General features: G+C 52.0%; 11 protein-coding genes across 11 annotated transcripts in view; 6 read left to right on the forward strand and 5 right to left on the reverse strand.

The window, feature by feature from the left end:
* BDZ99DRAFT_109321 (uncharacterized protein) overlaps nucleotides 1-1,441 on the reverse strand; it is a 2,358-nt gene extending 917 nt beyond the window's left edge. The window contains exon 1 of the mRNA XM_033712387.1: nucleotides 48-1,441. Within this exon, the coding sequence (XP_033572630.1) occupies nucleotides 48-1,250 (1,203 nt within the window). The 5' untranslated portion in view covers nucleotides 1,251-1,441. The remainder of the gene's footprint in view (nucleotides 1-47) is intronic.
* Nucleotides 1,442-4,103: 2,662 nt separating this feature from the next.
* On the reverse strand, nucleotides 4,104-5,039 carry BDZ99DRAFT_480342 (uncharacterized protein; the record flags this gene model as incomplete). The annotated part of the gene is made up of 1 exon (XM_033722329.1): nucleotides 4,104-5,039. The coding sequence occupies one exon, from the start codon at nucleotides 5,037-5,039 to the stop codon at nucleotides 4,104-4,106; it is 936 nt and encodes a 311-aa protein (XP_033572631.1).
* A 550-nt stretch (nucleotides 5,040-5,589) lies between these two features.
* BDZ99DRAFT_490632 (serine/threonine-protein kinase-like protein) lies at nucleotides 5,590-6,886 on the forward strand (the record flags this gene model as incomplete). Its single annotated transcript, XM_033723063.1, has 3 exons — nucleotides 5,590-5,685; nucleotides 5,737-6,678; nucleotides 6,737-6,886. The coding sequence occupies 3 exons, from the start codon at nucleotides 5,590-5,592 to the stop codon at nucleotides 6,884-6,886; spliced, it is 1,188 nt and encodes a 395-aa protein (XP_033572632.1).
* A 563-nt stretch (nucleotides 6,887-7,449) lies between these two features.
* Nucleotides 7,450-9,179, reverse strand: BDZ99DRAFT_466617 (uncharacterized protein). Its single transcript, XM_033720821.1, has one exon. The coding sequence runs from the start codon at nucleotides 8,826-8,828 to the stop codon at nucleotides 7,860-7,862; it is 969 nt and encodes a 322-aa protein (XP_033572633.1). The 5' UTR covers nucleotides 8,829-9,179; the 3' UTR covers nucleotides 7,450-7,859.
* A 297-nt stretch (nucleotides 9,180-9,476) lies between these two features.
* BDZ99DRAFT_466618 (uncharacterized protein) lies at nucleotides 9,477-10,576 on the reverse strand. Its single transcript, XM_033720822.1, has one exon. The coding sequence runs from the start codon at nucleotides 10,417-10,419 to the stop codon at nucleotides 9,886-9,888; it is 534 nt and encodes a 177-aa protein (XP_033572634.1). The 5' UTR covers nucleotides 10,420-10,576; the 3' UTR covers nucleotides 9,477-9,885.
* A 1,518-nt stretch (nucleotides 10,577-12,094) lies between these two features.
* Nucleotides 12,095-13,561, forward strand: BDZ99DRAFT_466619 (leucine aminopeptidase 2). Its single transcript, XM_033720823.1, has 2 exons — nucleotides 12,095-12,368; nucleotides 12,425-13,561. The coding sequence occupies exons 1-2, from the start codon at nucleotides 12,195-12,197 to the stop codon at nucleotides 13,403-13,405; spliced, it is 1,155 nt and encodes a 384-aa protein (XP_033572635.1). The 5' UTR covers nucleotides 12,095-12,194; the 3' UTR covers nucleotides 13,406-13,561.
* Nucleotides 13,562-13,849: 288 nt separating this feature from the next.
* Nucleotides 13,850-15,360, forward strand: BDZ99DRAFT_424033 (uncharacterized protein). The gene is made up of 3 exons (XM_033717047.1): nucleotides 13,850-14,335; nucleotides 14,416-14,914; nucleotides 14,964-15,360. Exons 1-3 carry the CDS (start codon nucleotides 14,008-14,010, stop codon nucleotides 15,136-15,138), a joined length of 1,002 nt encoding a protein of 333 aa, XP_033572636.1. The 5' UTR covers nucleotides 13,850-14,007; the 3' UTR covers nucleotides 15,139-15,360.
* Nucleotides 15,361-16,153: 793 nt separating this feature from the next.
* Nucleotides 16,154-17,305, forward strand: BDZ99DRAFT_343493 (HET-domain-containing protein; the record flags this gene model as incomplete). The annotated part of the gene is made up of 2 exons (XM_033714403.1): nucleotides 16,154-16,276; nucleotides 16,628-17,305. Coding segments are annotated over 2 exons (801 nt in total), but the record flags the coding sequence as incomplete, so codon positions are not given.
* A 442-nt stretch (nucleotides 17,306-17,747) lies between these two features.
* Nucleotides 17,748-18,370, forward strand: BDZ99DRAFT_109513 (uncharacterized protein). The gene has a single exon (XM_033712389.1). It carries the CDS (start codon nucleotides 17,864-17,866, stop codon nucleotides 18,206-18,208), a length of 345 nt encoding a protein of 114 aa, XP_033572638.1. The 5' UTR covers nucleotides 17,748-17,863; the 3' UTR covers nucleotides 18,209-18,370.
* A 1,219-nt stretch (nucleotides 18,371-19,589) lies between these two features.
* On the forward strand, nucleotides 19,590-21,150 carry BDZ99DRAFT_109520 (NAD(P)-binding protein). The gene is made up of 2 exons (XM_033712390.1): nucleotides 19,590-19,759; nucleotides 19,829-21,150. Exon 2 carries the CDS (start codon nucleotides 19,870-19,872, stop codon nucleotides 20,965-20,967), a length of 1,098 nt encoding a protein of 365 aa, XP_033572639.1. The 5' UTR covers nucleotides 19,590-19,759; nucleotides 19,829-19,869; the 3' UTR covers nucleotides 20,968-21,150.
* Nucleotides 21,141-22,161, reverse strand: BDZ99DRAFT_540285 (NAD(P)-binding protein; the record flags this gene model as incomplete). The annotated part of the gene is made up of 3 exons (XM_033726706.1): nucleotides 21,141-21,383; nucleotides 21,441-22,072; nucleotides 22,119-22,161. 3 exons carry the CDS (start codon nucleotides 22,159-22,161, stop codon nucleotides 21,315-21,317), a joined length of 744 nt encoding a protein of 247 aa, XP_033572640.1. The 3' UTR covers nucleotides 21,141-21,314.
* Between the last annotated feature and the right edge of the window lie 1,836 nt (nucleotides 22,162-23,997).

Genomic DNA, 23,997 nt, shown 5'->3' on the forward strand with positions numbered 1-23,997 from the left:
GGGGCATAGGTGGAGGACTCGACAGGAACAACCGGGGGAAGAGTGGCTGGCGTCACCGAAGCTGGAGGAGGCACCGGGGCATAGGTGGACGACTCGACTGGAACACCCGGAGGCAGAGTAGCAGGTGTCTCGGTTGGCCAGACAACGGTCTCAGTGCTGTAGGTCTGGGTGATGTAGGTGGGAGTCAGGTAGGTGGAGTAGACCTCAGAGTGTCCGTTGTTGCCGACAGACGTGGAGCAGGGCACGAAGCTGGTGTAGACGGTCGTGATAATCGTGGGAACTGTGACGGGGTGGCCTGAGTGCGATGGCGGCGTGACGACAGAAGCCCAGGAGCTAGGAGTGGGAGTTGCCGAGTGGTGGCAGCCGCCCTTGCAGGAGGTGATCGTGATGGTCGAAGTCGTCACTGTTGTGATGACTTGAGTCCCTACAGTCTTTGTGATCGGGCAGACCGTTGTAGTCGTGTAGGTAGTCAGAGTCTCAGTCTCGGTAGTAGCACCAGTGGAGATTGGTGCAGTTGGGTGCGGCGGCTTGGAGTGTCCACCGGTAGGGTAGTGCGGCACAGAAGAGCTTACGCCGCCGGTAGGGTAGTGCGGCTTGGACGAGCTCGCGCCGGTGGGGTATGGGACACTGGAAGGAGTCGCGGTCGCGGAGTGATGGCATCCCTCTTTGCAAGAAGTGACAGTGATAGTCGAGGTCGTCTCTGTGATGATCACCTTCGTGCCAGAGGTCTGTGTTACTGGGCAGACGGTCGTTGTCACGTAAGTGGTGAGGACCTCGGTGCTGACGCCAGTGGACAGGGGTGGAGACGGATAGCTGTATCCTCCTGCCGAGGAGCTGGAGACGCCCGTGGACAGTGGTGCAGACGGATGGCTGTATCCTCCTACCGAGGAGCTGGAGACGCCCGTGGCCAGTGATGATGAAGGATGGTTGTATCCTCCTACCGAGGAGCTGGAGACGCCCGTGGCCAGTGATGATGAAGGATGGTTGTATCCTCCCCATGACGAGCTGGAAATGATCGAGGACGACGAGTGGATTGATGAGGATGGAGTAGAGGAGGCAGATGGAGACGAAGATGGAGATGAGGATGGAGTTGAAGATGGAGTGTATGCGGAAGTCGAGGCGGAGGAGGACCAGGACGACTCGCCGGTTGGGTATGGCTGGCCATAGCCGCCGTTGCGAGGCCACTCAACGATTGGGTTGGCAGCAACAGCGCCGACCAGAGCGGCGAGAGCCAAGGAGACCGAACGCATCTCGAAGGGGGTTGGAGTGTTTGTGCTTGATAAGGTTTGGTGTATTAAGTACTGGTGATTCTGAAGATGGACTTGGTCGAAAGACTGAGCTGATCTGGAGAAGCGACTGTGTTTTCTGAAGAATGGGAAAGCGAATGTAGTAAAGAAACGATGGTGAATTAATGTTGTTGAGTGAGGATGAGGAATGGACTGAGCACTGGACGGAAGGGTGCTTTATATCAGACATGGTCGCATGTCGAGAGACTTCCACAGCTGATCCCAGATTAGTAGTGTCCAGGGTTTGTCACATTACGAGCAGAGTCAGTGCGGTTCGCCATGATGGAGGCAAAAACCGAAGAATACGGTGCATCGATAGCGTGGATAGCTGATTTGAGACTGTTCCCTGCACAGCCTGCCACATGCGCCAGCATACGGCCGCGAGGGCAAGGCGACATGGGTGCTAAGAATGGAACGGGAGCGATGACGGGGAGTCTGCATGTGGAGGGCAGGGCGGCGATGAGCCCGCGCACGGCGCTGCTCGCGGTGGAGTTGCTGAGGGAACCTGCGAGAGGGACGGTGAGGCCTGGGAGTGGAGCGATGCAGTGACGGGAGTGGATGGCGTGGAGTGATGGCGTGGCGCGAGGACGCAGCTATTTTTGGAGGCGGAGCGCTCGCGAAGCCCGTTGCGGCTAGCATCCCGACGATTCTCGCTCAGTTCGGGATGACACACCAACCTCCCGTCGCCGCCATCACACTCCACGTTACCACCAGGCCAGCGTGCCGCCTGCCGAGTGCCATGCTCACTGCGACTGGGGCCTTGTCAGAATTGCATCTGCGATGTGCCGTTGCATCTCGCAGCTTGCACCGCAGCTGGGCAGCTGGGCAGTTGAGCCGCAAGCCACCGCGTGGCTCACCACGTAGGTAGGTACCGTAAGGAGGCTGACATCTGCCCTGCTCTCTCACCCACCCTCGTCGTGATCCAGTGTTTTTCTCGTACCATATTGCTGCCGCCAGACGGACCAACGCTCCGCTTCTTTTCCAGTTTGTCTTTCCTTCCAGGTTTTCTCAGGCCATGGCATCCATGCTCGCGAGGCATCGACTGGCCCGGAGGCATCCGAGTCCTGAAGCCTGCCAGCCATGATTATTGAGTGCACTATCGAAGTGGCGACCATCAACCTCTCAAATAACCACTGTCTCGATGAAGGCTTTCCTCGAAGAGGCTCATCATAAAGGTGCTTCGAGGCCTCGAGCTCGCGGGTTCCGAGTCTCTGTATCATCTCATTCTCATCTCAAGGCCACCCAGCGGAAGCCGATCGCCCCACCGAACTGTAATCGTGGCCCACTCCTGCTTACCTGCGTCTCGTTAGATACCGTTAACCGGGAACGGAAGAAACCAGACGGCGGTTGCCATTATCAATGCACTCCAGATAACATGGACTCTTGTCGTATTTGAAGTGGAGTATCGCCAACGATCGTCGCACCTTGCGGCCCAGCACGCATGACATTATTATTTCCTCGTGCCTTAGCTTTTGGGCATCAATGTTTTGGACGATGCGCTGGCACGCCAACCGGGACACTGTCTTGGCAGAACTCCTTCATTGAGCAACGGCCAAGCTTACTACTTATTAACTAGCAGCTCGTCCAAGGAAGTCGGATGGAAGAACGTGGAGCTTCGCTTGTATAGTCGGAGCCATCGCCGTGGAAAAATGAGCAAGTGTGGAGAATGGAGTTCCGTTGGATCCGGCATAATTAGCGATGCAAAATAGGGAATTGCTAACATGGGATGAATGCCTGACTGACGGCGGGGAGGAGAGGGAATTCTGGATTGTGGATTCTTTTAAAATCCTTCGAAAGGTAGCCTTCGAAATCCTTCGACCCGCCGACCGCAGAACTTCTGCAAAAGCTCCTTCATCCCACCCAATTCCTTACGGTCCACTTAGCGAACCGTAAATGCTTCACCAGCAATGCTAATCAGCCTATCCACACAATCGTCTTTAAACACCGCAGTGAACTTCAAATCATTAGCCGTGCCCTAAACATACGCGTTATCTTACGTTCCGCAAGAAAATGGCGCTCCATCTGCCGTACACGTGTCGTAAACTTCTCACCAACAACCTCTCTCGCGACTGCTCTTCGGAGAACACTGCCCATCGAAGGCTAACCCACCCCAACCCCAGACTTCAACAGCCCACCTCAGCCCACCCTCTTGCTCTAATCTTCACCACTCGACTAACAAGCCCGTCTAACACCCCCACCCGTAGCGATCACAATGTCCGTCTATCTGGTGTGTCTTGAACCTGAAGCATGGTGTACGTGGCTCTGGTATAAATGACGCGTGGTTGCGGAGACGACACTGGAGATGCGTGTTTAGTGTGTTAGTATGTAGATATGTTGTGGTTACGCTTTTTAGTTCATTTGGTTGGGCTTTCGACTAAAACCCTGTCGTGAAGAAGAAGATGTGAGCAACACGTCAGCTGAAAAATTTGCATAGTTGGACATGCGAATTGGGAAAGGCTGCAGTGGGGTGGAGAAGTTGAGTGTGTATCTTAGAAGGCTGATGAGCGCGAAAGAAGAAAATGCAAGGGCAGCGCGGCTGTGAATGGGGATCGCGAGGAACACTGGGCTGTGTGTAAGCGGCGTGTGCCAGTGTGTTGATCATAGATTGAAGACTAGTGATGAGCTGAAAGTGGTTACAGATGAAAGAGAGTTGGTTACAGATGAAGAGTTGTATGGTGTTACAGAAATACATAACCGTTCTTCCGCCGGATTAGTGTATAGAAAGAATCTGTCCGTCTACCATCATACTGACTGACCACCCATCCGCGGACATGGTGACAATCGATATCTATGGCTGTTTCCTTCAAGCCATATAACCTAAGTGCTATTTGCGATACTGTCGCTCGGCGGTAGTTGCGGGTAGAAATTAGAGAGTGTAAACGATTCCACTTCATTTATTCCATCATGTGTGGAAGTTACAGTGAACCTGCCGACAAAGACGCCTTGACACTGAAAATCATAGAACATGTCGAAGAAGGAATCCGTAATGACCATTAAATCTAACGAATACTTCAGGTTCCGTCGCAAGTCGGGTCTGGCGCCGCAGCCGCCGCGACATGGGTTTTGAAGTCTATGCCAACCGATAATCGTGGGAGCGGTCGAGCAGTCGTGGGCAACCTCAAAGCCACCTGATGTTTCTTTCTCTGGTAAGAGGACGACTATATGGAGATGATTGACGGAGAGGGGTTTATTTGGATTGCTGCCGCCATTGGCTGTTCCTTTAGCTGGTCCATTCTTGAAGATTTCCAGAATCAGATCGCGGAGTACATTGGCTATTGCGTGCGGTCTGCCGCTTTCCCTGCCTGCAGGCGCGTGAGTCCTCTCCTTGATCTCTTCCGCGACCGTGGGTATCGGAGTCGATGAGTACCGGCCGCAGCTTCCAGATATGCGCATCGTGATGGTAAGAGTATCAATGCGATTGTGGAGGAGCGGTATATACGTCCATGTCGGTCGGAGGAGCCTTTCGTGGTCGACTAGTACGTCCAGGTGGTATGTGATTGGGATTTGCAAGCTTTGGACTCTTTTGCTGACGTCGTAGTGCAGTTGACGGTTGGTCAGGAGGAGCCCGCAGTTTCGCTCCCAGAATTTGGGGTTCTTGGGCCAGATTAGGCGGCACTCTTGTTCGGCGACGAGTTTTCCTGCTTCTTTGAAGGTCTTCAGGAATGGATACGATGCGTGTGGTTTGATTGTTGTTGGGATGACATATTCAACGATCTGGTCGCGCAGCGCTTGGGGTAAGCCGAGTAGAGACATGCTCGAAGGTGCTGGTGGTGAAGTGCTCTTTGTTTTGGTAGTGGGCAGAGTTAAGCTAAAGTAAGACAACGCTCTAAATATAGAGGACAAAAATGTCCGTGGAAGCGAGCCACGGTAGAGGAGGGCCTAAGCGCATGAAGTGATTCGGTATGAAATAAGTCATTCACCATCTCATGAGAGGTACTTGCGTTGCGCCGACTGAGGGTGGAAAATGATGCCGCCATATTAGCAGCTTTCTATATGCAAATGCGCTCTTTTACGATAACGCCATAGAAAATAATAAGACAGGTGAGCCGGTGAAGGGTGGAGGCTTCGTGCTGGTGATGTGGCGTTCCATGGTTGTCGCGATCTGGCCGGGGTCACGTGCAAGATCGTTGCTTGAGCAACCCTCGCGCCGATCGACAAACAAGCGACAACCTCAACCCGGACGTCTTGGGAACATCATCTGCCAGAGCACCACTCCACCCACTCTAATATTCGGCCGCAGGACGATTTTTCTCTTCTTGTTCACTGACACTCTTTCTACGGGCATCATTAATCTACTTTCGTCATGGACGTCTCAAGCCTAGAAAGCGCCTTTGAGCGCATTACCGTCGCCGACGAGAATGAGGAGCAGACGACGACTGCTACCTTTCACAAATCCAAGGTAGCTCTCAGCACCCAATGGCCTTACAAAACCATTCTAACATCTCCCAAGGGCTCCCTCTCGACCGCCATGTCCCTCGCCGGCCTCGGCTCCACCACCGCCCCAAACAGAATGAAGATCCCACTCCAGAAGCTCCAACAAGGCACCGCCAGCAAAACTCTCACCAGCACGACCACAGTAACCAAGATCACACTTCCCTCGCAAGCCGCACAACGCTCCTCGGACGAATCGACCTCCTTCCGCCGCACCGACTCCATCTTCTACAACCAGCCCTCCTCCGGCCGCAAGTACGATCTCAGCATGTTCGACATCGGGCGGCCGCTCGGCAAAGGCAAATTCGGTCGCGTCTATCTCGCCCAAGAGAAGTCCACCGGCTTCGTGTGTGCCCTCAAAACCCTATACAAGGACGAGATCCAGAAGGGCAAAGTCGAGAAGCAGGTGCGGCGGGAGATCGAGATCCAACAGCACCTCGCGCACCAAAACATCCTCCGACTCTACGGCTACTTCGACGACGCGAAGCGGATCTTCCTGATCCTGGAGTTCGCGGGCCAGGGCGAGCTATACAAGCACCTGCAGCGCGAGGAGCAGTTCCCAGAGTGGAAGGCGAGCCAGTACATCGCGCAGATGGCGGCGGCGCTGAAGTACCTGCACAAGAAGCACGTCATGCATCGCGACATCAAGCCGGAGAATATCCTGGTGGGGATCCATGGCGAGATCAAGATCTCGGATTTCGGGTGGAGCGTGCATGCGCCCAACAACCGGCGGCAGACCATGTGCGGGACGTTGGACTACCTGCCGCCGGAAATGCTGACGGGCGCGAAGAGCTACAGCGAGAAGGTGGATTTGTGGAGCTTGGGGGTGTTGACGTATGAGTTCTTGGTGGGCCGGGCGCCGTTTGAGGATACGGGGATGATGACACAGCGGCGGATTTGTAGGGTGGAGTACTCTATTCCTGCTTTCGTGAGTCCGGATGCGAAGGATTTGATTAAGAGGGTAAGAAGCATTTCTATAAACACCCATCATGGAACCAGCAAATACTAACAGACCCCAGTTACTAGTCCTGGACCCTGAGAAGCGCATCACGCTCGATGAGATCCCAAACCACCCCTGGATCAAGAAGCACTGCGTTACAGGCGAGCGAGCATGGAACCGCGCCTCATCATTCAAGCCAAGGAGCAGCGACGACAGGACGGAGAGTTGAGGACGATGCCCACCGCATTCGTCAATTCAGTGTGGAAGATCTACATTTTGCTTTACGTGGCGTAATGGCGGGGATGGGTTGGAGTGCATGATGCATGACTTGGAGTTTGAACGGGAATCATACGCTCTTCAGAAATGCCAATGGCAGGCTACGATACGCCCAAGAATTCATAATATCCGCTCCACTCCCATGGTGACTATTATTGATGCTGTGAAGCTAGCTGGCTATTCTCTGTATGAGTGGGAGACAGCCCGATGCTTGAAAGCAGCCGGAGCCTTGCCCATGTGATTGACGCCCTGAAAGAGCATATCTTCTGTGAAAGTGTCTCGAAGCTTACTCGATAGCTTTATTGCGCATGCAGCATCCACCACGCTCCGAATCAGACCCAAGGACCAAGTTAATATTTGTACTATTGAGAAGCATAAATGGGAGCTAGTCCACACGTTTGACATTCAATCCTGGCATACTTCTGCTTAGGATATTAAATTGGGTACCTTTGATATATGTGAGAAGGAGAGATGGGAGCCAGTGAGATGTGTGGGGGCATGTGCACAGACTATTCAGCATGAGCCTTGAAATGGGATGAATGACAAAATAGTGACTCATGTTTTCGCTCCAGGTATTATTGTAAGCGGCTTCAAGCACGCACAGGATCATGATTGTAGCACATTATTTGATTAATTGTAAGAGAATTTCGATTTCCAAGTCTTCTGTAAGATAATCACAGGAGTATGAACCCTCTGAGCTATCCTAGCCCTAGCTATACGCCGTATCTCCCCGTGGTGCATTAGTCATGACATGGGAAATGAAATCAAAGAAAAGCCTAGTCTTCCTCTAGAGAAGACCTCGTGATGGTGCTATAGTGAAAAGAAAACTCATCCAACCCGCTTCCAAGTATAAGAGCATCCTCCGAAAGCTTCAGCGAAGGTCGCTATAGTTCGGAAGATGCAATGTCGTGAGGGTTGAAGAGCAGTCAGAAAGCCTGGCCAGCAGCGAAGTTCTGCGCCACATCCTCGAGCTGCAAGCGCATCTTTCCAAGCACGGTCTCCTCGCCCGGCTCCTCGCCTTCCTTCAGAGGGTAATGGTCGTTGATCTTCATCTCCACGCGGTCAAGGAGAGGGTAGAACTCCTCAATGACGCTCTCGCGCAACATGAAGCTCTCGTCGTCCTGGACGCTGTCGTACCAAAGGATGGTCAGGTCCTTTAAGGCGGGTGTCCGCTCCAAGACCTTCGCGACAAGACGCGCGCGCTCACGCAACAAGGCAACGAAGATGGAGGCGTAGTCGGGCGAGGCGGCGAGCCACTGGGAGTCCCAGACAAAGGTCAGCTCGATCTTGCGGAACGACTCAGCGGGGGAGAAGGCGGTCTCCGCGAGGATGTTCATGAGGCCTTCGAAGTAGGCCATGTGACCGAAGCTGGCGGTGCAGTTGATGCGCAGGACGACGGTGTTGTAGTAGAAGTCGGTAGCCTCGTCGTGGAGTTGCTGGCAGGATTGGAGCATCGAGACCGTAGGAGGGCACGCAGTCAGCGATATGATCGCGGGGACATGGCGCCACTTGCGAGAGATCTTGGGGCGAGCTGGTGCGGTGGTGGTAGCTGTGGCGGTAGCATCGGCAGCAGCAGTGGCATTGCCATCTCCATCTGCGCCGTCGCCGTCTTCGGGCTCAGCCTCCTCCATATCTTCGTCCTCCTCCTTATCCTCTTCTTCTCCGTCATCCTCCTCATCCTCTTCAGCCTCGTTATTGTCCTCCCCGTCTTCAACTAGCAGATTAGAAGCAGGCAGAGATTGGCCAGCATTGGCGAGCTCCTTCAGCTCGCGCTTGCCGAACCAGTCTCGCAGCAGGTTCTTGGGGCCGTCGTCGCGCTCGCAGACATGACCATAGATCTCGTGGCGCACCTCGAGCGGGATGTTCAGCAGAGTCAACTTGGGCGGCGTAGCCATTGTGATAGTGGGGTAGGTTGGAGCTACGCTGAGGGGTGTGGTGCGTGGTGGTGTCGCTGTTGAAGCCGACGATGGTTGTTGGAGGTTGGTGGGAGGTTCGAGGCTGGCAGCTTAGTGCAGGAGCAGAGGTGAGGTCAAGTGAGGTGGTGGCTCGGCGTTCACAGTCGCTCTCACGTCGTCCCAAGTGCAAGGCAGTCTGTTGCCTGAAAACAGCCTTATCGAATCATCCAGTGCGGGGATGTGATTCGAATAGGCCCTGCAGCAGCGATGAACGTAAAACCGCTCGGCGACAAGAGCAAAAGGTGTCATGACTGTAATTGGACCGTGGTGGGCGGCACCCTTCGTTTGGTGGTTGATGGGATGAAATGCCCGTGGTTGGTGGTGATGATTTCCCGGATTCTAGGCCAATCGCGGGGAGAGCACGTGACTCTCACACTACGCTTAACTGTCTTAACTGTCCTACTTGAATGACTAGAACCTACAGATGTTTGAGAGTTGGAAACAGTCTCTCAACTATGGAGATCTCGACTTGGGCACAACGCAACTGTTCTGAATGAGTCTTTCCATAAGCCATGCCGCTTTACCATAGTCACTCAAGATCAATCAACATCCACGAGCTGACGGAAGACTTATGAGAAGAGAGTTTAACTGTCATTGGCAATGCGTTACCCTACTATTAGAAGCCCTACAGACGCATTCCACTTTCCAGAGTACGCTTTTGATTTCAGTCCAAATTAGACCCCCAGTCCGGCGCCTGTCGAATGCCCATGAACCACTTTGATGGAGTGCAACCGCACCGTGAACGCCTCGACCGTGAGAAAAGAGACTGAGACTACCGTAGTAGAGTCGTCAGACCAAATGCCTATCCAAGGCCCGTATCGTATAGTCCCATGATTCCAGGAACTCCCAATACCGAACCTCATCTGGCTACAACCTCGATACCCCTTTTAAGCCTCGAAAGCCCTTCCAGACCGTTTCACCGTCTCAAAACCAACAAAACACCCTTCCAAATCCTCCGCGGCCTCTATTCCCCATCCCCTTTTGGACTCCCTACTCCCTACTTTCCCCTCAACCCCTCCAACCGTCCCAGCAAATCTTCAACCCGCCACACCAGCACCGCCAACTGCGCCGCGACTTCTACTCTTCCCATCCGCTCAAACTCTATCTTTTTCTCCCTTACTCTTTCTAGCTCACGCGTCGGGGCCGGGCCGAGCTTCTTCGTCAGATACTCGATGATCTGAGTGCCGGGAGTAGAAGTGGTAGTAGTCCGAAGCGCTTCGACCTTAGCGAGCGCGAATTCCCAGTCGGAGATGGTAGTGGTAAGGTTATAGATTCCTATGAGGCGGTCCATGTAGGGGTCGGGGTCGGTGGGTTGAGTAGTGTTACGGGAGAGATCAGATTGGGTGCGGTCTTTTGTTGAGGTATTTACAGAGTACCCGGCAGAGGTGATCGTGGAGTAGTTTGCGGACTTGTCCACTTGCGATGGCGCTTTGGAAAGTCGTTGAGGTCGAAGCTGAGATGAAGTTGTTGCATCCGCTTTTGGATTTGACCACGCTGGCCAGAATACGGCGACAGGATACAGGAACGGCATTCTGAGTGGCGTCCGGTTCAATTGCCTTTATGTGGCGGTGGTCTGATGGCAGGATTGCTAGCGGAGGTGAGAGAGTGGGAGGTGGGGGCGTCGTCAGCTGGAGTGTTGGATGAAGTGTAGTTGCATCAAGGTAGTAAGGTGAATCCGGCACGTGTTTGAGGTCATATGGTCTAATGATGGCGCAATCTTGTGAGAGGTACCGTGCTGGCTTGCGAATGCAGACTCGCCATTATTGCAGTTAATGAGTTGTTACCTGCTGGTGCTTGTGGTTTTCGTACTTCATGGCTTTGAGGTTGTGGAATGAAAGTTCAAGGTGATGTAATTGGACCAGCGCCATAGATGTTGCATCCGATTCAAGACTAGTCAAAATTTTACGTACAGTATTCAAATAGCTCCAACTTCGTCTTGAGTAACACAATGCGCCTACTGCTAAGGCTCTGTCTAAGACCTCTCACCTGTAGGCATTACGGTTGACGCTTCGGTCTTCTCTTTGCGCCGTTTCTTGAGCCAAGGGTCCATCTTAGTCGACAAGTGAACAGTGATAGCGCTCTTCTGTTCCTCCACAAATCTGCTATGTGTATCGTCTTCAACCATCTGACCAAGCTGCAGCCAATAGTCGTTCTCATCCGGAGGTGGAGTGAATTGTCTTTGACTCAGGGAATATGAGGTACAAGAAGAGCCTATCGAGATTGTTGAGCGACCTCTTTAGTATAGTAGTCACCCTGTCCAACCTTTCCACTCGATGATACAGCTTCGGTAGGATATCCTCTTGTAGTAGCTTGGCTTCCCTGCATTCCATGCGCCATCTTTGGCAACCTCTTCCAAATGTCGGCCGAAGTGCTCAACTGGAGTATCGGCTTTATCGTAATGCACCCCGATGCGACTCATTTGATGTATGATCCTCTTCAGATGTGTCTCGAATCCAGAAGTGTCCCCTTGAATCGCTTTAGGTTCGTTCTCAGCTCCGGACCTAGAGTATCCGCTAGGGAAGCGAAATCGAGAGTTCGTCAACGCCGGTCATGATGGCAATGTGCGTGTAGAATCGATATGGAGTGATGGAATACTGGGGAATTCAAGATACTTTAACCATCAAGCTGGCTTGCTCTCACAAGCCGCAAGGAGTCTAAACGAGACACAAATGTATGAGTTTGTAGGAAGTTTTTAGCATGTCGCTTGTTGGGAGATTTCACAAATAGCGGTCCAATTGATCCTCTTCTAGATAGAGATAAGCTATGGGAGACCATGGTCTCTTTACTAGAACGACTAGTGACATTAGCGAAGGCCTTCGACCCCGAAGGAAGTGACGGGAAAACATCACAAACATCGTCATTTTTAGTACTAGAAGAAGACTACTGAAGAATGACAAGGATACTATAAAATGATATGAGAATCAGATGAATTACCTAGGCTTGACACTCGTAGAGACTGGCCTTGAGCGACGACTTCTGAGGTTCTATTCAAGTAAAAGGCTGCTGGTAGAACGCTAATGAGGCCGCCGTCAGGCCATCTCTATGGACTACACGTAAGTTTGAAGATGAAACAGAGATGGTAGGTAAGTTGCGAAGATGGAAGTTGATGGCGGGGATGCACAAGGTGTCGTCCAAAGCACGTCCCAGATCTGGAGATAAATGACGCTATCTCCAGGCGCCTATCACCACGCCAACTCATACCCCAAGCGTCATCTGTAGCTCCGCCATCACTATAGCTCCATCCATCATCCCAATTATACAACACATCCTCACCCCTCTCATATTCTTCTATAAATTTCCTACAGAATGAAGTCTCCTTTGATTCTCTCGCTCTATGCCACGGCAATCACAACGGCTCTTGCTGCGCCACGGATAGAACAAGCAGTGCTTCAACAACCAGAGCGAGAGCAATTTCTCATCGAGCTAGCTCCAGGACAGAGACACTATGTCACCGAGCATGAGAAATGGGAGCTCCGAAAGGTGCGCAACCTAAAGACTCGCTGAGGCATCTAGGAACATTCACTGACACTCCGTAGCAAGGCATCAACTTCTTCGACATAACCGACAATGAAGACCTAGGTCTCCTGAACCATAAGGTCGGCATCCAAGCCGTCACCTTCCCCTCAAAAACGTCGCACAACAAGACCATCGCGCCTCTACTCAAGAAGCTGGAAAAGAAGAATATGCGAAAGCACCTCGAGAAGTTTACCTCGTTCCATACACGATACTTCAAATCCGACTACGGAAAGCAGTCATCAGCATGGCTGCTCGGACAAGTCAACGATACCCTGTCCGAGGCGGGTGCGCTGGAGAAGGGAGCGTTCGTCAAGCCGTTCGAGCATCCATGGGGCCAGAGCAGCATCATTGCCACCATACCCGGCAAGAGCGATAAGACAGTTGTGATCGGGGCACACCAGGACAGCATCAACCTATGGCTACCAGCTTTTCTAGCTGCCCCTGGCGCTGATGACGATGGCAGCGGAACAGTCACAATTCTAGAGGCTCTGCGTGTTCTGCTTATGTCGAAGGATATTATCGCGGGCAAGGGCGAAAACACGCTCGAGTTCCACTGGTACTCTGCCGAAGAAGGTGGTCTGCTGGGCTCGCAAGCGATCTTCCAGTCGTACGAGAAGGAAGGACGGAATGTCAAAGCCATGCTCCAACAGGACATGACTGGCTACGTACACAAGACCATCGAAGCAGGGGAGCCTGAGAGCGTCGGTGTCATCACAGATTTTGTGGATCCGGGTCTGACCGAGTTTATTAAGGAGATCATTACCGACTACTGCGAGATTCCGTACATCCTTACGAAGTGTGGGTATGCGTGCTCCGACCACGCCAGCGCCTCCAAGGCCGGCTATCCGTCTGCCTTTGTCATCGAGAGCGACTTCAAGTACTCAGACGACAAGATTCACACGACAGAGGATAAGATCGAGTATCTCAGCTTCGATCACATGCTGCAGCACGCAAGGCTGACGCTGGCTTTGGCGTACGAGCTGGTGTTTGCTAAGCTGTAAATATTTTGCCGTCAAGGAACATAGCATAGATACGAAATAAGCATAGTTTGGGACACGGGTGGAGCTGGAGTACTTGGACTGTTTCTACCTTGATAGTAAATGCACTACAGTCATCATTTTGATACTCTAATAGATCTTATACGAATAGAGCCAAACATGTTCTATGGCAGCTGACGTTATACAAACTTGACACGCCCAGCACTAGAAGCAACACTTGGTTCAAGTGGTAAGAGAACAGTACTGGCTCATTCATACCGCGTTTGCAGCATGACCGTACCTCACGCCTAAATGACTGTTCAGTCTACGTTGGCAGCAGATTGGCTCTCTACATGTCTCGCTTATGCACGGAATGACTCTATGACTTTAGTCCTTGGTCCATGGCTTCCGTCACCCGGGCCGCCCTATCATGGTAGCTTTATCTGAGCCGCACCCCGAACCCCTCCGCCCTCAGCTCTCCTTGCTCTTTTACCTCCTCATCTATCGACAGGGCCTGCTCTCGAAAGGCATTCCTGCGTCGTCTTGCACTTGCATTTGCATTTGCATCCTCTTCTCATTTCTGTCGTTCAACCTTCATTTCCAGCTAGAAAGACGCGTCATCAATCATGGCAATTCATCCTGCAGCCTCCGCGCCCCACAGCCAGGCTCCAGCTACAGCTCAAGCTCCCATCGACATTGAAGCTTGGACTGAGCAGGCGACGGCCGCGCTCAGCTCTGTCACCATCTCCGCGACCCACTCCGTCCCAGGGACGAGCGTCAGCCTCCAGATCCCGCTGGATGACCACCCCGTCTCCCACGATGCCTCCGCTGCTGAAGCTGTGCGTGCCGGCTACGTCAAGCGGCGCGCGCCGATACGACGTGATAGCATGAAGAGCAGGGAAGCGTTGTTGAAGGGCAAGGAGGGCAGCCGGCGGCGTCAGCGATGGGAGAATGGTGCGTAGTGGTTCCGTTCCCCCTCAGCATCAACTGCTAGACGCTCCGATCCATTATGAATCTCTCGTTAACGCGTTCAGACCGTCTCCTCTCCAATCCGCACGCGGTGCCCCCTCAACCGCACGACTGGGAGATCCGCCCTACGTACCCCGTTCGTACCGTTCCCTACTATCTTGCGCCGCTCTGGGATACCACCTTTGCGGCCGCCTCTTCTACGCGCAAAGCGAAGGCCTCCGCCGCGAAGCAGACGCCCAAGGGCGCTGATAATGCAGGCAAGGTTCCCAAGGAGCTACGCGAGAAGCTGAAGCGCGCGCGTGGCGCCAAAAGCTTGCTGGAGAACTTGGAAACGGAGGTTCGTCGGTTTGTTGCGGGGTGGGAAGATCGCGAGAAGACGCGTTTGGAGCGCGAGGCGAAGGAGGGGATTCCGCTGGAGCCGGACTCTGAAGACGAGGAGATTGTGTTCGTGGGCCGCAATGGGATGATGAATGATATGCGCAGTCCTAGAACTAGCGGGGAATTCGAACGGCGCGAAATGCTGCTCTTCGAAAGTCCCGCTGACGATCATGGGGCTAGCTTTGGGTGAGTTGTGTTTGGGGCGAAGATGCGGAGCTGTTGCTAATGAGTACAGACGCTTCCTCGTCCATCATATCGGCTCCTACTATGGCCTCCGCACGTGGTCCGTCACCACTGGAAATCCTGCTCGCCGCGAAGCATATATTGGTCTCAAAGACGGGAAGCTTAAATCTGGCCAGAAACTCTCGACCCACTCTGCATTGCCACGGCCATTGTACGGCCTGGTTTGAGCACTTTCGGGCTGGAGCGCACCCACTGGATACTAGACCCCGTGTTTTACTAGGCAACATTGTAATTGATTTTGTGAGTTCTGCGTTTGAAGCCGCAGGTGGGGGGGCTCATTCTTCTTTCTCCTTCGACTCTGTGTCAATTTTAAATTTTCAAACATTTCTGGCGGCATTAGAGATGCATCTTGGATTCTGATAGATAGCATACTTAGCAACAGGCAAGAGCTATTACCTTAGATATTGACCATACTGCACAATTTTGTATGTTTGGGCACACGGATATGCTCTTGCTCGGACTATCCTTTTGTTCTCTCGATAACACTGTGAGGAGTAGCCCAGGTAACATGAAGCCGGCCAGCCAAATGGCAACTCAAATTACGCTGCAGGAAACTCAATATTGCGCCTGGATTGTTGAAAACCCGCTGCAGTACCCCAAGCAGTGGCAAACGAGTGTCCACAGACGTATAGGCTTCCACTGTAAGATGATTGGATAGGCAGCATTAGAGGGTGGTGAAAGATGCAGCTCGAGACAAATATCACGTTTCGAGGCATTCGAGAGTTTGGAATGCTTCGCAAGGATCGATCTATTGAAGTCCAAAGATGCAACATTTAGATACAGTCCTAGGTCGTCTGTCTCGGCGCTCTTTCCTGCCACTGCTTGGGGTCCGCCTATGAGCTCATCAAGCTCCAAATACGATGTCAAGGTCGATGCAATAGAAAGTAGACTGCCTTTCGACTGACTAAATGGCTGCAGGCTGAGTATTCCTCACAGTGGTGTCGAGCGAGCAAGAGTGGGAGCCATGTAGTTGCATATCCATGCACCCAACCTTATGGCCTAGTCCTGTACCACGACCTGGTCCTCTGGCATGAGTGCCTTCTCTTAGACTGTGGATTATTTCTGAGCGCGAACCCCTGCCGGTGATCACGTTCTCGCTTAGGGCGCTTCAGCCTAATCCGACTTCTCACATCTCTCGACTCCGCTCGTCAATCTTCCCATTCATCCAGAATTTCAGCCTGGGTATCTACTTCAAGTCTAGCAATGCGTCTACTCAACGTCGATACATTACGGCTAGAGTTCTTCCACAGTGCTGATGAGGCCCCACCGTATGCCATCTTGTCTCATCGATGGGAGGACGACGAGGTCTTGTACGAGGATATTCAGGAGCAAACCCACGACAAAGATCTCCAAATCCTAAATGCGAAGTATGAGAAGTTGGAGAAGCAATTAGGCCAGCTTCGGTGGCAAATGAGGACCCGCACACATACCGAACCATTTGAGGCATCTGTTGCGCCTACGACTGCTAACTGGTCATCGACGGATCACCAGAAAGAATACCCTAGTGACTCTGACGAAGCGGTTCATGGCTTCCAAGACGACCAAACGCTTCGAGGATCCGTAGAGGAATCTGAGAGAAGCCGAAGCCCTTCATCTCTAGTCGCCGAACCTGAATCAGAAATGAGGGCAGAGCAGCGTACGGCGAGAATCCCGAAGCCAGCTTCTATTCGATCTCATCCTCATCTACGCCGTGCTCTTTCTAAAGAGATCGGCTGGTATAAAGTCGAAGGGGCCTGTTGGGCTATGAAACACTTAGATATGACCTATGTGTGGATCGATACACTGTGCATCGACAAAAGCAGCAGCGCGGAACTATCCGAGTCCATTAATTCCATGTTCTCATGGTACCAAAAGGCCACTTTGTGTTTTGCTTACCTATCTGACCTGGAACCTGGAATTGATCAGCCATCGCAAGACGCGTTGTGGAAATATCGACCAGGAAAATCTCTTTTCGAAGACTCTCAATGGTTTAAAAGAGGGTGGACGCTGCAGGAACTTATTGCGCCCACCGAAGTATGGTTTTTTGACAGGTATTGGGGCTATGTTGGGTCTCGTTCTTCTCTGGCGGAACGTATCGCTCAGATAACCAACATCTCGAGCTTAGTCCTCACTGACCCATCACATGCTAGACTGTGGTCAACTAGTGTAGCAGCACGATTGTCTTGGGCTGCCAAAAGAACTACGACAAGACTAGAAGATCGTGCGTACTCGTTGTGTGGCCTTTTTGGAGTGAACATGTCGACTATTTACGGCGAAGGCGAAGCGACTGCTTTCTTCAGACTACAGACGGAAATCTTTCAGGCCAATCCTGACCACACCATATTCGCCTGGGACTGGGAACTAGATCACCACGGCGAGCTTGGGCTCTTCGCACAGTCTCCTAGTGCTTTTGCGAACACGGGATCTATGATCTCCACGCCTTACGATAGTGATGGGTTGCGTTTACTTCTCTCAATAAGCGACTATCCTATCAAAACCCAAAATTATGTCCAAAGAAGTTCTAGCATCCGTGTACGGCTTTTTTTCATCCATGAACCCTATTTCGCTCAGCTCTTAGCTTGCTTGGCATGCACCATCCGAGGGAGCAACAAAGTTCTGGCAATAGGGGTCTCCAACAAACAAGCTTCAGGTGAATATACAAGACTTCCAATGGCCCTGTAATAGTTTGATTCTGCGAAGTTCCGTAAGCAATCGTATAATGGCTTTCTGGCAGATGCGTACATATTTCCTGACCATCAAAAGTTTTCGTCTTCAGCTTCCTGGGATCGACCCTCTCATTTCTACTGGATTGCTTTCTTTGCGATAGACATTGCTCAATTCATCCAGTCTAACTTCCAAGTGAAGTCGACATGGTCAGGGCTTGAAGAAGTTGATCAAAACATCTACTTGAGTATGACCGAAGCAAGCGTTGCGCGCGAAGGGGCGCTGGTCTTCCAAAATCGCGATACGAACTTTACCTTTGGTATCGGCATCAAACTCCCGATGCCTCCAGACTCGATCCATGCGAAAGTAGCCATATTGGATGACACCAGGCATGTGGGGCTTTTCTTGGACTCAACAACCGGGCGTGTGATGCCACCATCAAAAGTCTACAAGGCCGCCGATTACCGAACATCATCCAATAGTGTTATCAGTAAAGTAGTCGGTCCATATAACGTCTTTGTCCGATTCAACAAGGCGTATAACAATCCGAGGGCAAAATTCACGATTGGATTCCTTCCAGTGGCGAGCCAGTGAATAACGCCACAAGCAGACTCTCTTGAACAAAAGATGGTAGTCAATCTGTGACTTTTATTCTAGGACTTCATACCCTTTACAGTGCTGGGTCAAAAGTTTGGGCGCACAGACATCTCACTGCTCTGGTTCTACTCTTGCTCGCTCGACACCATCGTGAGGATACCCCAGCTGGCATGGCTTGAGTTAGTTCAAAGGTAGCCCTTTCCACTGCGTCGAGTTTTACATCCTACTTAGGGTGCAGAGGGCCTATCGGGAGATCACAAGCAGATGCAAGGAGTGCCAAATCCATGGTCTGGTATTGTAGATACGCACTCTCTCTACGGCTATGACACTTGCCCAGCACCGCTTGAGGTCCCGTTACATTATCAAAAACTGTGATACGACAGATATGATAAGCCTGATAGCTCATCAGGTCACCTCAGACGGTGTTGGTCTGCTATTTCATGTTCAACGAAGCCTGATAGGAATAGAAGGCAGCAACGTTTTCTATAAACGGGTCCTATTACTACTTCGGTTCTCCGCGGAAGGAGGCAGATATATTTCGGTACAACTTCGGCATCATGAATCCTAAGGGTCGCCAATCTATGTAAGCGGGTTCGCGGGCCGGAGCCGGGCAGACTCTGCCGAGGACGGCAACAGACGGTATAGTGATGCGGCTTTTTCGGAGGGGTCGTATCACTGTTTCGAGAGTCACGTGCAAGGGATTTGTAAGCCAGTGGCCCCGAAGTTAGCGAGGTCAAGAGGTTCTAGGGAGGTTTTGAGGTGCCCCGGACCATCCGCCTATACCAAAACCTCCCTTGGTTAGTGTTATATAACGAGATAACACTATAACCAGGTTTTACCGTAGCTCCAACCACGTCATTCCAATATTTCTCCAGATATTTTCCGAAAAGTTTTGCCTTCCCTCAGGATTGGTATGGATGCGACCGGATGCTTAGGAATTAAGCCCAGGGTCCTGCGGCTCTAGTGTGAAATTTCTGAACGAGCTTTCTACGGAGCGACTTCCTAAGGAGGCTCTGGGTGGGCTGATTTGGTCCTGAGCGGTCCGTAGCTCACCCAATCTTCAGCATGGATGAGATCATGTTCCACTCGGCATTTGCTCCTTATCTCGTCACTAGTACTGTGGCGTCCGGCGCATCTCTTGTGAGTGTACTGTAGACTGAGGCACATCGGCAACAGGGGATTAAAACAGAGACCAAAACAAGGGTTTTCACCAATCAACTCTTCGAAACCTTACCGAGCCTGGAGCCGTGCGCTTACCAAGATTACCAAGAGGAAGATGCCTGTCTCCACCCACAAAAGGTATGCCGGATACCACAGTACACAATCACCTCGGCATCCATCCCTTCCCAATACGATTTACACCTCATCAAAATGGAGCTAAAAGGAGTATGACAGCCCTTATGTGAAGTTTGCTAAGCGAATTGGTCCAGAACGCCGGGAGAGCATCGTCCCAGGAACTCTTCTAGTCCCGGCGTTACAGTGATACTGAACTTACCACCGGTGGTGATGTCAGGATGGCGATCGTTGAGAAGAACTGTATATGAACTGGTAGGCTCCATAGTTTTAAAAACAAACAATCCTACGCCCATAGTATATTCCACTCATACAACCTATCAGATACCATATTCTTTTTCTTAGAATCGCCGATACTCTCTACCATGTCCGCAGTCCAGGCAGCTAAAGATCTTGCGGCCACCGCAACCTCTTCAATCACGAACCTCGTAAACGGCGCCAAGCTACCACAAAATCAGACCATACTCATTTCTGGCGCCTCTGGTTTCGTCGCCGCACATGTTCTAAACTCCTTCCTTCAGCGCGGGTACAATGTTCGCGGCACTGTCCGGTCAGAAGCCACCGCCGAAAAGGTCAAGCAGACACACTCCAAGTACCTCAAGCAATTGAGTTTCGCCATCGTCAAGGACGTAGCCGTCCCCGGAGCCTTCGATGAGGCCGTAAAAGATGTCGACGGCGTCGTCCACACCGCTTCTCCCTTTGTAATGGATGTCGAGGACAACGAGCGCGACTTACTAAACCCAGCCGTCAAAGGCACCACGGAAATCCTAAAGGCGATCAAGAAGAACAACCCCATCGTCAAGCGCGTTGTTATCACCTCCTCTTTCGCTGCCCTCGTCGACCTATCTCAGGGTACCCGTGTAGGCTACACATACACCGAAGCCGACTGGAACCCCGTGACTTGGGACGAGGCGAAGACGGGCCCCGGCGGCGTCGCGTACTGCGCATCCAAGGTCTTCGCTGAGAAAGCGGCGTACGAGTTCGTGGAGAAGGAGAAGCCGAACTTCACTATCTCGACAATCTGCCCGCCTATGATCTACGGCCCCATCGCGCAGAGCGTCACTGACCTCTCACGCCTCAATACCTCGGCTGCGGATATCTATCGCTTGTTCAACGGAACAACGAAGGAGGTCCCCGCCACAGAATTCCCTGCGTACGCTGATGTGCGCGACGTAGGCGAGGCGCATGTCCGTGCCTACGAGAGCGTGGGCGCGGCGCAGCAACGGTATTTTATCACTGGTGGCAATATGAGCTACCGGGAAATCTGCGAAATCATTCGCGAGGTGCCGGAGGTGAAGGAGAAGGTGCCGCAGGCTGCTCCTGGCTCAAAAGAGCCTGAGGTGTATAAGGTCAGCAATGCGAAGGCAACGAAGGAGCTGGGCATGACCTTCATCCCGCTTAGGCAGTGTATCATCGATACGGTGCACAGCTTGCTGAAGGTGGAACAGAGCGTTGGGAAGTAGGAGGGTTTACCTCGCGTTAGTGTGTTTCCTTTTTGGCCTAGAGCAAACGGTGGTTTGTCCCTAGTATTTTTGAGAGAGCAGAATCTATTGAACCTCATTTATATCTCAATCGATGTGTCTTTTTCTTGGCATCTGCTTACCAGTCACGGGTAATAACTGCCCCGTAACGGTTAGAATAACGCAAAGCATTTACACAAAATTGGATTTCAATTGTCATCGCACTTTCATATGTTTGATATTCAATAACTACACCATATTAAAGAAAGCCTCCAGTTCTCCTTCCAAGCCTACTCTTCATATGCACTCCACAAGCATCCAATCCTATCTCGGCCCCGCGAAAACTACACCTACCACGCAACATCCTTATGATCATAACACGCAAAGCGCCCCTCCTCAGTCCTGATCGCGCCATCAATCTACAACAATCACATCAGCATAATCCTCACCTCAAGCCAGACAACACGCCCACTCACCTCCTTCACAACCCCCCGAATACTATCCTCCAACGTCACAGGCGCCAACCCCCCCTCCGCCGCCCGAAACACCGCCGCGCTCTCATTCCCCATATCCGTCTGCGTCCACCCGGGGCAAATTGGCAACGCTACCAGTCTCTCATGCTCGAAGTGCAGCTTCCGCGTCAGGTAGTTGATGCTCGCCTTCGACGCCCCGTACGCGCCGGACGGCATCCCCCACTCCGGCCCCGCCTTGACGCTGCCCAGCGAGCTCGAAATGACGATGAATTTCGGCGCGGCGGATTTCTGGAGAAGGGGCCAGGTGGCTTGGAAGAGCAGTAAGGGCCCCAGAACGTTGATGTTCTGGTGGTAGAGGTACTCGTCGACGGTGATGTCGAGGACGGGGTTGAAGACGGTGACGCCGGCGTTGGCGATGACGAGGTCGATGTGAGGGAATGAGGGGGGGAGGGCGGCGATGGCGGCTTTGGCGTCGGTGGGGGAGAGGGAGTCGATTTTGACGGTGAGCAGGGTGCTGCCGGTGCCTTTGGGGAGGGTTTCGAGGGCCTTGGAGTTGGCTTTGGGGTCGCGGACGGCGGCGATGAGGGTGGTGTGGGGGCGGGAGAGGTATTCGGCGGTGAGGGCGTGGCCGATGCCTGGGGATGTTAAAGTCTTTTTTGGGGGCTTAAGGGGTTGGTATACCTCTGTTGGCGCCAGTGATGAGGACGACGGTGTTTGTAGACATTTTGAAGTGCTTTGGTTTGTGGTTCGAAAGGGTTCTAGAGGGTTAGCTGAATCGATAGGATATTGGTTGAGATGGTGTAGTGAGGCGTTGTCTGGTGTTTTGGGATGCAATATAACGCGCCATGGTTGCCGTGTTTTATATCAATGGCAAGACCGATAGTCCATCCTTCTGCTTTCTATGATTTCTAACAACAGGATGTTTCAATCCGCTCTCCGGTAACGACAGACCTGTAGAAAGTCAGAGTCGCGCGGGAAGGAGACAACTACAACGCCGCGGAGCGGACGCAGTAAGAACGCCGTGTAGTTGAAGAAGTACTTTGAGGCGTATTAACCACACTTCCAGTCCTGTGTCAGGCCATTGATCGCATTGGCTGGGGTGGCTAACAGAATCACCCCTGCTCGGAGGCGTATGAGTCTCCGCACCGAGCAAAGCGCTTCCCGCTCCGCTGACAAACACCGGTTCGCTGCGCATGTGAATGAGTGTACGATTTACACTATGAACTATGTCATAAAACTTCATAACCTTGCGTTATTGAAGAGTCCTCCAAAGGGCAATTTGGATGTTTGATTGAACCAAGCCCAAGGTCTTTAAGGTGTTCATGCAAGCCCGACGCCGACAACTCTTAGCAGAAGGGATAGATTTGGTTATTACTAAGGGAGTTCTGGACTTAGAGGCGAGATGGCTGCAGTTGCCATAGATGCCAACGGGGCATCTAGAAGCTGCTATCCACGACCGCAGCGAGGACTTGTTAAATGAACTTAGCTCAAAACCTGTCAGTACCACCTACATCGCCAGACTTCCAATAGTCTTACTGATCGGAGGGAAGGCGGAGTAGCGTTCGAGTGCCGCGAAACATCACATCGAAAAGGTTTCTAGTGATTGCAAGAGTAACCGGGAAACGCTATCCTTCGTTCGTCACTGCCGTAACAACTAGCTCTGGGATATTGAGACGTCTTGGTTGTCTGATACAGGTAGTAGCCACTCCAAGAGCTGGAGAAAGAAGAAGTTCATCCGCGGCTACTTCATCACTACCACGACTTGGAAGCATGCTTAGGGCGGAAAACTTGACTTTGGCTACCTGGACAACGCGAGGGTTATGCATGCCAGTGTCCTCGAAACGCGCCAAATCTATTTCCCGAACGTTATATGAAAATGACAATGGAGGTCAGCATCTTGAAGCTATACCGGTGCTTTTGCCACGGGCGGAAAAGGCCTGAGTAGTGCACCAGGTAAGATGCTAAAGAAGTTGATTCTGGTTACAAGAGTTGTTGATGTATCGATAAGGCACACGTCAATGGCGTTCCGCGTCCAGCCTACTTTAGACTATCAATAACCGTTTATAACCAGCACAACGTCGCTGTGATGCATTCCAGCTCGAGTGGCGAGAAGGCAGACTACGTGCGTCATGTCGTTGATAAGAAGTAGAGAGTAGAGGCGGTTTGGGGGATGAAAAAGATAAGTCAAGGTAAGTTCCGTCTCTTGGTAATAGGGCATTACAAATCAGAACTCGTCACCAATCAGACTGCTAGTACCTGGTATAGTAGATTTAGCGGGAAGCTAACCGCCTTTGAACATAGTCAAGGCGTAGTTGCTTAGCAACATTTATAATCTGGATTCCGAACAAGCCTATATGGATGTCACAAGCATGTTTTTGTTCGCTTCATCTCGAAAAAGGATCGGAGAAATCGCTATTTGGCAATCCTAAGGAGTATAATTTATCATTGGGACTCCTAGCCTTGCTGTTTGCTTCAAGTGAACGTTCCAGCTTCTGAAGTCGAACCTCTTAATAAAAGATGGGTACCGAAGCTACTGAAGAGTTGGTGGACACGAATCAGC

Source organism: Mytilinidion resinicola (assembly GCF_010093595.1).
Source record: "Mytilinidion resinicola strain CBS 304.34 unplaced genomic scaffold BDZ99scaffold_18, whole genome shotgun sequence".
NCBI classification, from domain to species: Eukaryota; Fungi; Ascomycota; class Dothideomycetes; order Mytilinidiales; family Mytilinidiaceae; genus Mytilinidion; species Mytilinidion resinicola.